General features: G+C 39.1%; 1 protein-coding gene across 1 annotated transcript in view; it reads left to right on the forward strand.

Moving 5' to 3' along the window:
• Window positions 1-9,194, forward strand: part of map2k5 (mitogen-activated protein kinase kinase 5) — a 63,473-nt gene extending 54,279 nt beyond the window's left edge. The window contains exon 22 of the mRNA XM_040135730.1: window positions 5,880-9,194. Coding sequence (XP_039991664.1) covers window positions 5,880-5,990 — 111 coding nt within the window. The 3' untranslated portion in view covers window positions 5,991-9,194. The remainder of the gene's footprint in view (window positions 1-5,879) is intronic.
• Window positions 9,195-13,888: the final 4,694 nt, after the last annotated feature.

Consider the following 13,888-nt stretch of genomic DNA (forward strand, 5'->3'; position numbering starts at 1 on the left):
TTCTAGCTTTCTCTCTTGAGTGATCATTTTACAGGTAAATATAGCCGAATTAACAGCACGGCCGTTGTCTTTTACTTAGCCAATGCCAGCCATTTTCCAGAGGGAGCTTGTGATTAGCATTCAAATCTGTAAAGCTGTAGTTATTCTAACTCTTCACCCTTTTCTCCATCTCACACACACCCACACGCTGACACACACACACACACACACACACACACACACACACACACACACACCATGTTTCTTCCAGTATTATTCTAATGAGGTGATGACCAGTCTCTTGTTATAATTGCCTCAAACTGCTTTTAATTTCTTCTGAGGATATTAATCATACATTGTGTTATTTAAAATCGCATAAATTAATCTTAGATTAAACAGATCCTTCAAAGGTTTCAAACAATTAAAGAGTTAGGTAGAATTTCCCCTGGGTTTAGGCCATTTCTATTTGAGTAGAGCAGTTGCAGGTGATTATCCCATTTTGATGTGGCCAGACGATGAGTAAAGTAACTTTAAATGAGTCCTTACCCCATCTCGCCGCTGTCCACACTCTGCTACAGCAGAAAGTCAGAACACCTTCAGTGACCTAACAAGGAGTAGTTATTCACTCTGTATTTATTACTCTTCCCTTACGGGTTTCATACTTAATATTAGTTGCAGGAAATTTAATTATCAGGTAAGTGTGTGTGTGTGTGTGTGTGTGTGTGTGTGTGTGTGTGTGTGTGTGTGTGTGTGTGTGTGTGTGTGTGTGTGTGTGTGTGTGTGTGTGTGTAAGATAGAGAATATATACCTAATTTATACATTATCAGGGTCTGCGTGCACCTGTATGTGTTTGTATCAAACTACAACTCTTGATGCAGTTTATATTTAATGTAATGGTGAGTCTGTAGTCTAAAACAGTTTTTATCTTCTCTGGGGGTCTCGTAATTTGGGTGGTGGGGTCATGAGAAGATTAACAAATTAGAAAAATAAGAAGAAAAAACGTTTCTTCTACGCAAAATTATGTTTATCTTTTTGGACCTTTTTAAAATCTTCTCTTTAATATATGAGAAGGGAACATCAGTCTCTGGTTGAACTGCTCACATCTCAGACATGCGACCTGTGACAAAGAGTGACAAGTACACATTGCTTGGCTATGAAGGATCATATAACCAGAGTGGTACGACAGGACTGGTGTCCTTTTTGTCCCAGATGTGTATTCAGAATATACGCTGGAAGCTCTTGTTGCCATCTGCTGTGTAAAGATCAGCATCCTGCTGTCCCAGAGCATTTAAACGTGTCTGGAGTGAGTCCAGCCCCTCAAACATGTTTGATACTTGTGTTGTGTCTCCGATTGTGACACATAAAATAGGAGTGTGCCTCTTACCTTTCTTATCACTGAGAGTTTTATCTGTTGCTATTTTTGATTTAGCAATTAACCAGAATGAAATAAGGACCAAGAAGTTTAACTTTGATAAAGCCATCTCTACACAAGGTCCATTTAGTACCTTATCTGGAAATTTGGTTCATGTCACGTGATTGGAAGCAGATGGCATATGCCAGTTGTGGGGAATTGTAGGTGCTTAAATTTCTATTTTCCTGAGGACTGAGAGGACTTTTTTCGACTTCTCATCCATGTCAGCTTAAAAGTTAATATTGAAAGTTAATTCATGACCATGGAAACAGTAGCTGTCAAAACAATCTCACCACAAGGTCGATTTAACACCTGTTTTGAAGCTTTCTACCAATCGCACGATCTATTAAGTGGACAGTGTTTAGTTCCACTGTCTGGATTGCTTGCCATCTCTCTTTTGCTATACTTTCTTTAGGCTTCTTTTTACTTAACTCTATTTATCTCGCTCATTTTTAAGCATCATTCACAACCACACTTTCAATCATGTAGCAGTGCTTATTTGTATGTTAGGTGGAAGGATAAATGGAGAAAGAGATCACTCCAAAACCAAATCATAGGTATGATTTTTTTTTTTTTTTTTTTTTTTTTTTTTTAATAAGAACATATACCTGAAAACAAACAACAGATTGTGATGTGCTACTCTGTAACTTTATATTCAAAGGTTCCCATTGTTGCAGCATCAACTTGTAAATTATATTGGGTAAAAGGGACATTGCTTCAGACAAAAAACTAGATGTTGTGCTTCTACAGTGTCTCGGCATGTACAGTATGTATGTATTTATGTATGGTGTGATTGTGGTATGAAAAGACTCGCACCTTCATCCAGGTCAAATTCCAGCAGATGTCTCTGGCCTGCCAGGGTTAATTTCTGGAGTAAAGGTGGAGAGCTGAATTTTAAAAACATCACTCAGGACTTCCTTCTTTATTCCTGTATCACTCCCTCTCTACTGAGGCAAGGAAGAATGATCGATGGGATGGTATTTAGCACATAGGGACGCCCAGAAGCGTCAACTCTACCTATCACATACTGACACACACACACACACACACACACACACACACACACACACACACACACACACACACACACACACACACACACACACACACACACACACACACACACACACACACACGCATGCATGCTTGCACTGATATGAGAGTAATTAACCTCGGACTGTGTTAACCCCAGCTGCCCATTAGAAGGACAACAGGATTGATGGTGCTCCCCCCGGTCCTTCACAATCTCTACAGTTTGTGCAGGATTAGAGCACATTGGAATGTGTTACCATTTTCCTTTGAAATATATAATTACACCAGACTTTACATGTGGTGTTTGAATGTTCACAATCAAAAAGTGACAGCAGTAGGCAAAGAAAGAATAGAACTCAAGCTGAGTGATTTTGACAGGTTTTATAAAGGAATCGTGATACTACAAAAACTTACAAACATATTCACTGTATTCACCCTTCATGACAAACGTGTTCACCCTCAATGTGATTTCATTTTATATACAAAGTCTTCAGTTTAACATATTTTCCTGTGTAACTACAAATAGACAAGAAAGATTTCAGGAGGAAAAGGGTGGACTGTCACTACCAGTCTGTCCTACTTTGTTACTAATCTTACAATGTCTGGACCAGTTTGGGTGTTGCTTGGGGGTATTTAATGTTGTCTGACCCAAGAAGAAACAGCTGACAAGAGCACCGCTCACCTTGGAGTCACTTTCTGAGTTAAATTTGAGTCAAACTAGCAATGCCACTGTTGTTGTGCAATATGGTTTTAATATTCATAAGATTTGCGCGTTTGCTATTGACTTACAGCCCTGCAAAGCACAGCAAAATAATTGTATACAGATAATTGTAACGTGTTTGTTATAGTTAAGTTGACAGAAAAATACTTCAGTATTTTATGGGAGTTTGTTATAAAAATATGTTCATCCCTGAGTTCATTAGACACCTGGTTAGGTAAACTTCTCTCCAAGCCCTAAATTCTATTGGGACTCTAACCCAACTAATGTGGGATTTTTCAGACCAGTATTAATATTTGCAGGTATAAAATAGTCAATAACAATATAGTGGCCAATATATTCTACTCACATAAACATTTTTGATAAGGATCCCATATTTTTTGTTTGTATTAGAGTAACACATGTCCCGAGCAGAACATTCTACAGTTAAACAAGAGTAAGGGCCTGTTTATGGTCACTTAGGACTAATTCGTTCGCCGTGATGTCCAACCGCACCATACATCAAAGGTGTTTTTAGTTGTTTCGAACAGCTTCACGCAAAGGCAGAGCAAAGAGCCGTCTCTTGTACAAGTCTTTCCAGGAAGACAGTCATAGTGTTGCACTTGGTTGTTCATGTGAAAAGTGTCACAAAATGGTTGTGTAACATATGAAAAAAAAGAGCCAGATAGAGTAATTCAGTCCTTCGCTCTTTTCTCGACTCTGCACAGCTGGCCAATCTTGGCGTGAAGTGGGTGTCAGGGTCAAATCGCTGGTTTCAGAAAGTTATAGAAATGGTCGGGAAGGGGACAACCATCATGAGGGGGACATGAATGTCCGTACCATATTTCATGGCAATCTATTTAAGATTTGTAGAGATATTATAGTGTGAACCAAAGTGGTGGACTGACTGACTGACCGACCGACATTGCCATCGGTATAGACAAGCCACAAGCATGGCTGCAATTAAACTTATCAGTGTTCTCTGCTGGACAAACTATAAAATAGTGACCCTGTTTCTGAATGACTTTAAAATGTATCTTTGACATTTCTGCACTGAGATTTCTTGTTAGTTATCGTCTGAAATATACAACAGTAAAGATCCACCTGCTTTGAGCTGATATTGGCCTATATACTGCACCAGCCCGGATGATTTATTGGTCCAGTTCCAATTGGGACCCTAAATAGCCGAGGAAAGGTCTTTGTCGACAAATCCCTCCGTTGTGACTGATCATTTTACTTACAACTGAACTCCTATTAACAGTGTACAACAGTGACAGTCTCTTGTTGTTAAGGACAGATATTGTTGAAATTAGTGCTGACAAGTTCATTAAACTGGCCAGCTGCAGGGTTGTTTATCTAATTGGACATCTAGACACCACAAATAAAATTCATGGTCAGCCTCAGTTGACTTGTCTCATTTACTGCCTCCTCCGCTCTCACCCCTGACTCCCCTCCGTGACCTCTGTCACCCCTGGCTCGGGTCTGGAAAGTCCCCCAGATGAGGCCGGTGATTGGAACTGTTGTCGTTAAGATATCACATGTGACATATCTGTCTCAGTCGTGCGGCAGTAACAAGTGAACACTGCCAGCATTTAACAGACTTCATGAGCTACCAATCAACAAACTTGTCATGTTTGTGGGATTTCTATAGCTCTTTTATTGGCACTATTGATGGCAGTCACTCAATATTAAGACTGTATTTTTTTCTTGCATTTCTCCAGTTATTTTTCAGTGACTGACAAAGATGGTTTGCCAGTGCCACTGCTACCTTTTATCACAATGCTCATTTTACAACCTACTCATGTAGATCATTAAACTCCAAAGATATTTCTTTAAAATGCCCTGACAAGCCATTACTTAAACATTTTGCATTTAAAACCAAATCTGTTGCATATTAATATTTACGACAGTATAATGATGTTTCTGTTTAGTTTATTTGTATTTTATTATTATTTCTTGAATCATGATTTAGAATAATTATACAAGTTGAAATAAACAACACAATTCAAAGAATGGTGTAATAATATTTGTGGCTCCAGTCTGTTTGATAATAAAAATATTATTGCAGAATAAGTGCAAATATTTTGTAACAGCTGTTAGAATATACTTTTTTTTTATGAGAAAGCTCATTGCGTGTGTTTTATAGCTTCTTAAATTCATTTTAACCATAGATGACAATTATTCTGAAGGTCATACTGTATGTATGGAGTAAGATAAGTTCCACGAGAGATCGCATCCATAGTCCAAACTTTTCAGTTTTAATATGAAATAATGAATCACCTAACTCCAAAATACATGTCTGATTAAATGAATTCAAAAATGTGGTTTTTCAAGCACAAATTTAATCCAGTTACTTAGAAGTTGATTATTACTGAACTTAATGTTTTTGGATTTGGTTTTCAAATTCAATTCAGTTTTCTTAATTGGTCAAGAATAAATTCCCTTGTCTTTGAATATGTCCCTCTGGAATTTCAGTCTGAAACGATAAATCTTAAAATAGTAGTGAAATCATGAAATAGTCCCAATTCACTCAATATCCAATATGAAATTTAGTCACACAAGACAGAATTTGCAATTCATTTGTTAATTCAATTTTTAAACTCACCTGTTTATTAAAAGTAATGCGAGTTCGAATTTTTGCCATTCAAATAAAATCCTTAAGCGCTAACTTTTCTTCCAAGGATATGTAAAAAGACTTTTTTTGTTTGCTTTCTAACTAAAAACTGATCTAACACTTGTGTCTTTCTCTGTATTTTTTAGGATCACTCCTTCATTATACAGTTTAATGATGGCAATGCAGAGGTGGTGTCGATGTGGGTTTGTCGCTGCTTGGAGGAGAGACGAGCTCAGCAGGCTCAGGGACGCGTCTGACGTCCTCCCGCCTGCCCGTGATGGACCTGGACGTTTGATCCTAAACCTTGAACACTTATCAAGGTCTCCCGGATCAAGTATGTCCATATGCACTGTACAAGTGACTTTGTGTACACGGACAAAAATCACTAGATGTTAAGTACTTCATGTGAGTAATTCTTTATTTAACAGCACTCATGCGCCGTGACAATGAGGAGCTCACATCCTTTGCACTGAATATTAACCTCTGCATCCAAAAAGTGCAGAGAGATCTGTGCTTTCTTTCTCACATGGTCTCCATCCGCTGCTTCGTCCCCACGTTTTTTAGGGAGTATACAGAAATGCAGTGAGCATCACAGTTGATGAATGGAGGTAATTGGTCCTGACTTAAAGGATCAGTGACAGTAAACGATTTCAAAGCATAAGACTGAAATATGCTGGCAGAGTTGTGATCTGTTTTTAGGATGGCATCTCAAATAACCGTCTTGTGCTTTACAGTTGACAGCCCTCTAGTGAATGTTAAGGTTCTTGCCTGTGAGTAACTGCCCATGTGTGTGCCTGTTTTTCCACTGGTGTAATTTAATACCTCAGCAAACTTATGTTGTCACTGCATATAGCAATATTTCCCCCCAAAAAATGTACCTGTTTTCAGCTCCTGGACCAGAGCGTTTGTATCCAGTTATGCGCAAACCTTGCGAGGTTGTGGGTTAACTGAATAGACAACAACAAGCCTGCAGTACCAGTGAGTCTGAAGCAGCAATGCAGTATTACAGAGTGGAATGAAATACTGACACATCTTTTCTTGATTCTCAAGCTCACTGACCAAACAATTTATTGTTGACACTCATCATGAGGAACCAGGGTTTATTTCTTTTTAAACCAATTTTTAACTTGGTTGCATATCTTTTATTTCCATTTGCACAGTCATGCCTGACATTGAATGCCAGTGACTGAACTGTTGGAGAGAAAATTGTGCTGAAGCAGATCTCCACATTCAGTCAGCAGCTATTTTTTTGTTTTGTTTTTTTTAAACCATTACCAATAAGAGAAACTACAGACAGTTGGAAGCATAACAGGAACCATAACTCTTCCTCCTCTTATAAACCAACATGTTTTTGATTGTAAGTTGTTTTTTTTATCCACATAGTCACCAGAAAATCCTTTACTTTAGGAAAGTATGTCATGTACTCTAGAGAAATTATGCTATTTTATTGGATTGCCCAATGAGATCAGTTTATATATTGTAGAGGGAAAGTATTAATGCAGTGCACATAACACCAAAGACCACTGGCAAGCCAAATGGTGAATTATATGGATTTCTCATGACTGAGGCAAAACTTAATGGGTGACTAACTGACTAAAATGATTTGCTCTGACAAGGTGTTTATGTGCACCTGATGAAATGTTTTGTGCTTAAGTGCAATTAAATGCCCTTACCTTCACAAAGTCACAGTAAACACAGCCTACAGTGGTGCGTGTACAGTGTCAGCATCCCTTTGCCTGAATGTAGTGGCGGCAAATCAGTGCAGCAGAAATGGTTTAAAGCACCATTTTACTATAAATGTGATGTGTAGTTTCTTCAGTACCCATGTTAGATGTGGTTTTATGAATGGTTGATTTTAATCTCTGGCCTTTAAGTGTAAATCATTCTAAACCGAGAACACATCTGTTGAACAAACATGTGCTCCATTACGTCATTCATAGTTTGGGAAACCCCTCAGTATTTTCTGGTACATGACCAAGTCTACAGTTGGGTCAGTTTTTTCCATCATTTTGCATCTTTTTTTCCAGAATGGGCTATTCATTTAGCATTTTGCTACTTAAATGAACACTTACTTTCCTTTTGAACTGACCCTACTTCACACAGGAAATGGAAGATCTACTGTATGTGATCGGAAATTCCAAACTGTGTCCCAGCTCCATACCAGATACTAATTCTACACATTTTTTGAGTACGTAGTGTGTGTATGTATGCAATCACAATTTAGTATATTAAGAAATGCAAGTACGCATATAAAGTTTGCCTGATTTTTTTTTTTCTTGTGGTCCTATAATGCAATAATAATTCTAACTAATTGAAGGTGGTAATGAAGCTCCAGAAAGGTCTTGAAAACAAAAAAATAATTTGACAATTAAAAATAAAAATCTTAACTCAAGGTCCATTTACTATCTCTTTCCAGAGCTAGAAAGATCATTAGACGCAATAGAAAGCTATGATAAAAGCTAGTAAGTGGAGTATTCTTTGACAAACAACAGTTTCTAAGGCCGAGAATTAACATTTATTCTTTGGACAAGAGTTGGCTTTCTGTCGAAGAATCAAAATATTACATCGGCTCAGATCGCAGTTTCATCATGTGTAGGATGAAATTTGGATACAGCACACCAACGCATCGGTAGCCTCCCCTTATTGGTCAAAGTAGTTGAACAGGTCACAATGTGATAGGGAAACTGCTCATAATACCCTCCACTGGTTGAGCTAAGAACTCATCGAGTCAAGATTTCTCTGTGAATTTGATGCGTGATCCCAGACTACAGTGAATTATTTTTTTAATTGAATGCTTTTCCAAATCCAGCAGTTCCCTATTTTTAATAAATGTTGCTTCTTTCAATGTACTTCATTCTGTGTTACAGCAGTTAGGGCACAGTTTGTGAGGTCAGACTTTCCAGCTACACTGTTTATGTATAGTAACAGCGCCCAGCAGAGGCTCCCTGTGTAATGATCCCTCCCATACTAACAAGTTTCAGTAGTGCCATTATTTGCCTCGGACACCTGAAAATGAGGCACAGCCTTTTTACTTTTATCTTCAAAAGTACACTTTTGGAAAGGACGTCTGTGCAAGATGTTGATATTAGTACTACTACTCTGATAATCGGTGAAACGCAACTGATAAGATTAACAAAATGCTAATGTAGTTTTGCAAGCAAACCAAAAAGAAAGAAACATTTCACATTTCTGAAGAGATGTTACTGTGAGCTCCAAAAGCTCAGACACTTCTGTTTTTTTTTTTTTTGTTTGGCAATGTTCTAATTGACTGTGATATCTGAATATGAATCTGCCGTATCAGTGGAGAGAGATCACCTCTTGTGACTCCATCCCTGTTGTGTAACCTGTTTTTTGCCTAAACCACAAAGCATTAAGTCAGTGATGGGACTCAGCAGAAATATTAGTGCTGTGATGTTACTGGCAGATTATGGCCTTTTCTGTAATTATCTGTGTTGGCACATATTCCAACCTGCACAAATAAAATAAAATGTATTTAAACATAATTTGGGTAATTTTGAGATTTGTTGTTCACTTATATACATTATTCAGTACATTCAAGTCTCCTACAAATTTTAGGTGCTAATGATTTTAGTTTAGTTTGAGGGTATAATCCCTGTTTTTCAGTCACCCCGCACTACTCTCCGAGTATTTCTGCTCATGTGTTCGCCTTAATAACCTTCAGGCTTCCCTTCTCGCCTTAAAACCTGAAACATCTTAACCGTCATGACAGGACGATTTATGGCAAGAGTGTTGCATTAGACTGCATTAGCTTTAACTAGGTGTTCCTAATAAACCGGCAACTGAGAGTAAAGTACGTAGATCCAGCTTAATGTTTTCATTAACTTTATAATAAAAAAGACTTGGGACACCTTTTGGACATGGCCCCAACTCTTTAACATGGCTAAACGCATGTAGGAAAATTGTCTCTTTATCAATAGTTTGACATTGGTATGGGTTGGCGTAGAATGACCCAAACCTTTGAGCACCTAGATATCATTAGTTCATTTACAATTTGCATTTCATAATTAATCTTAGTCAGCCTTCAATTAACATCGACCTTGTTCTTGGTTATTAATTTGTGCATTAACCTGTGGAAAGTACAAAGTTCAAAGTACAAAAAATATAGTCCAATATGAAGATTGTGTGGTTTTTTTTTTTTTTTTTTGCTCTTAAAGCATCAAGGAGGTACTGTGTTTTCTTTTTCCACAGGTTAATACACTCGATTAGGAGAGGTCTATTAGAAGCCTGCACACATCGGGTCGCTCCCAAACCCTTCAGCTCCCGATGTTGAACTTCATTACCTCCAAAACAAGAAGTGCGTACATTTACCAGTCAGTTACAGTTTATTAGAGGTATAAAACACCGACATTTTGATAACACGATTTTACCCTCAAAGCCATAGGCTACCCGCAGCCATTTAACCAAACACTCAGTTCATCCCCTCAGCAGCTTAATGGGCAGAACTAGACCTCACAGACTAATCCTGTTGATTTCCTGATGAGCCTGTGATTGTAATGCAAAGATGCTGTACCACCAAATTATTTTGTTTATACTGCAATGTTTTCATAAATTCTACAGCTGCAAACATGAGCCAGGCCATAATTTGAGGGTAAATACATTCATTAATGTCTTTTGATGTTCAAATTGACTAGAAATAAAGACTGACGAATGTGCCCAATCTTAATTTGTCTGAAAATATGCATCGAAATAGAAGACGTTTTTCAAAAAAAACCCTGGGGATGTCATTCTGTCGGTCAGTCCGCCACTTTGGTCCAGACGGCAGTATCTCAACAACTAGACAATGGAATGCAATGAAATTATGTACACACATTTGTGTTCCCCTCAGGATGAATCATACCTGATTTGGTGATCCTCAGATTTTTCCTCTAGTGCCATCATCAGGTCAAAATTGGATTTTTCTTGTGGTCTCATTGAACTTTGGACAGAGCCGGGCTAGCAGATGTACAAACCAGTGAGCAGTTTATTCATGGGTTTTGGTCCAGATGTCCTGCAGCCCTCTTCCAGAGGGCAAGTGGTCAAAAGGTTCACTGAAGGCGTCTTTCTAATGAGTTAAAGAGCTCACTAAAAAAAGACAAGCAAAGTTTGGTGCTTGAGGAGGATCTTCCAAAACCTGTAGACGCAGAGCAGGGAATTCTGGCACAGCTTCGCCAACTTCCACGGTGCACGGAGAAGGGAAAAAAATTCTGAAGCGGTAGAAATTCCAGCAACACTTGTAGTATGAAGTACAGCTTTATTGTCAGACCAGTGCGTTTCGGCTTGTGGCCTTCATCAGGGTCATTATGAAAAAACACATTACAAGGAAAATTTTAATAAGAGGTATGAAGCCAAAAAAGGTCAAAAATACATAAGATAACGAATCATATACAGGTCTTAACGTTTATTATATTTGTACAGGCTTGAGCACTGCACCATAAATCCTTTTTAAATGGTGCCTCATCAGAAAGTGGCACTGACTCCAGCTCCATGCTTAACAAACAGAAATGAGAGTTGATATCGATCTCCACATCTCACTCTTGGATAGAAAGTGCTGTACTCACATTCAGCCCACAACATGGAGAGTTGTACGTAAAGCTGTCAATGTTATCGTGAATGTTAATGAAGTTAAATTCAGTTGTATTTAGTATCAAAGAGGTTTGCAGTATTTCCGCTGTTGAGTAGGAGTCACTTGAAAGGACGTTTGTTGACGTTTGTTCAGCAGCGTGCAGTATGAAGACCGTAAAAACTGTGCCGCTCACAACTCGGTTAGTCAAGAGCAAACAAAACGCTCTTGTAAGACGTGAGATTAGTGTCCACGCTGAGAGGAAAGCTGCATTCACCGAAGTCAGTGAATTTAAATGTGCGGTAAATGCTGTCACGCTGCTAATAGCAGCAAACCAAAAGCCTTTTTCTTCCTCTACATCATGGGTTCTTAAACCAGCGGCCAAGTAATAGCCATAACATCACGGGGTATGTATACAGGTGAAACACACCCATCAGCTTATCAAACACAATCAGTGATTCATTTACGGAGTGCTAGAGAGGTCTTCTTTTTTTTTTTTTTTTTTTTATACCTTTAATTTTAATTAAATTCAATTTCTATTTATTCATTTTTTAGTTAATGCAATTTTCTCAAATACTCTCTCAAATCTCTCTTTTGTCTTGGGCACCAAGTAGTTGTGATCTCACGAAAACAAGCTAATGTCAAGATCACGAAAATCATTTTCTGACTATCACCATAAAATTGGCTTCTATACAGACTTGCAGCCTTCACTGCTTTATTGTGTAATTTAATGTTGGTCACACTTTGTTCCTCAGTCAGAGACCTTGTATGATGTTATTTATACAGGTTTCTGTCTGAATGCAGCTACACATCAATTGACAAGCGGCCTGATGTGAAAATGATGTAGCTGTGTGTAAAATGAAGGCCTCTCGGGACTCTGACACACACCTAAGCAACATTTAGTCCGTCTAATGCTGTGTTGTATTGTATTATCAGCTTTTTAACGCTTTCTCAGAGAGCAGGAGGACAACCAGTGGGATTTCAAACCCGTCTGTACTTTGATATTGTATGATTATGCGAAAATTCATTCCCCTCTTTATTTGATCTTTAAATGACAGCCAGCTAAAGCAAAAATGATCTTGTGGATTGAGGTTGCCTACGCGGATTTTCCTTCTGTAACAGATATTTTACTTGCTATGTGACCCCTTTTACACTGCAATGTAACAGAACACATACTCAATGTGAGTCAGAATACCACTTGTCCTTGTGTTTCTGTCTTTCTCCTCTTTTTTTTCTTTTTTTTTTCTTTTTTAATTTCCGTGACAAGAATCTCCAGTGGCAAAGAGAACCTCCTCTATACTGCATGAACTTTGTGCCACCGATGTCTGAAAAAAAGTGTTTAATGTTTGAGAAAAGTTGATTAGAGGTGGATAAATTGCAGAGTTGACTCTGTGGTGTACAGTACAGCATCTGTCAACCCTTCACCGAGACTCCAGGCAGGCAGGAAATAATTTTGCTTTTCTTATATTTACTGTTGTATCATTAGAAAAAAAAAAAAACACACACACACAACAACAAAAACAAAACTTGGAAACCTGCTGGCGGACTAGTAAGGGAGTTGTCCTAAAGTATCGGTCTACAGGCGGCGGCGTGCCGCCAGTGAAAGGCTCCTCAGAAGTTTGGATAGCACTGCAAAGCACGGTATGAGGCTAAGGGGTACGATCACACCATTATCAACAAAAACCTCGCTGGAAGTGGCTTTACCAAGGAGGAGTAACATTGATCCAAATGGGAACACAAGACCTCTGGGAACGCAACAAAATGCTAATGTCAGCATGTTAACGTGCTCGCAGCGACTGTGTTAACATTCTGGTGTCTACAGGGGATCATATTTACCGTCTTAGCATGTCAACATTTGCTAAGAGGCACGTAGCACAAAGGTCAGCTGAGGTTGACGGGATATGTAATTAGTTTTTCAGCTATTCGGTCATAAACCAAAGTATCAAACAGACAGAAATTTTGGCCTGATTGCCGAAAAGTCAGGGAATTGCGTATTCATCTTGAGCAGGACGTGGATGCCTGTCGTAAATTTCATGGCCGTCCATCCACGGCGTGTTGAGATATTTGGCCCAGAGCCTCAAATGTCGTCATCATGGTGCCGGAGGAAAAGTCTGGGGAAGACCGAAGTCACCTGGACTCACCCGCTGGGGACGACGAATGTCTGGACACGAACCCTCCCAATAGTTGTAAGTAAGGAGTGGACATCACACCCCCATCGACGCACAGCAGTGTAAAGCCAATCACAAAACAGCGAGTGTCCCACCGCCTGGATTAAGCTCGCATGCCCAGCAGTTTGATTCAAACTGAAATATCTCAACAACTGTTGAACGGATTGCCATGAAATCTTGTCACCACCTTCGTGATCCCTTGCAGACGAATCCTAGTGATTTTGGGGGGATTCCAACACTTTTTCTCCAGCGCCAGCAGCAGGTTCAGGGTGAAGTATGTCGACCGCCGCGGGTCGGTTTGGCATGAAATCTGATGCAGACCTTCCTTATCTTCGGAGACTCTGGTGATCCCCTGGCGTCTCCTCTGACTCCTGTCCCTCCGTTGCGGCTCGGCAAGGAAACACCGGCACGAAGAGGTAAGTTGGTA

The sequence above is a fragment of the Xiphias gladius genome, chromosome 1 (genome assembly GCF_016859285.1).
Source record: "Xiphias gladius isolate SHS-SW01 ecotype Sanya breed wild chromosome 1, ASM1685928v1, whole genome shotgun sequence".
NCBI lineage: Eukaryota > Metazoa > Chordata > Actinopteri > Istiophoriformes > Xiphiidae > Xiphias > Xiphias gladius.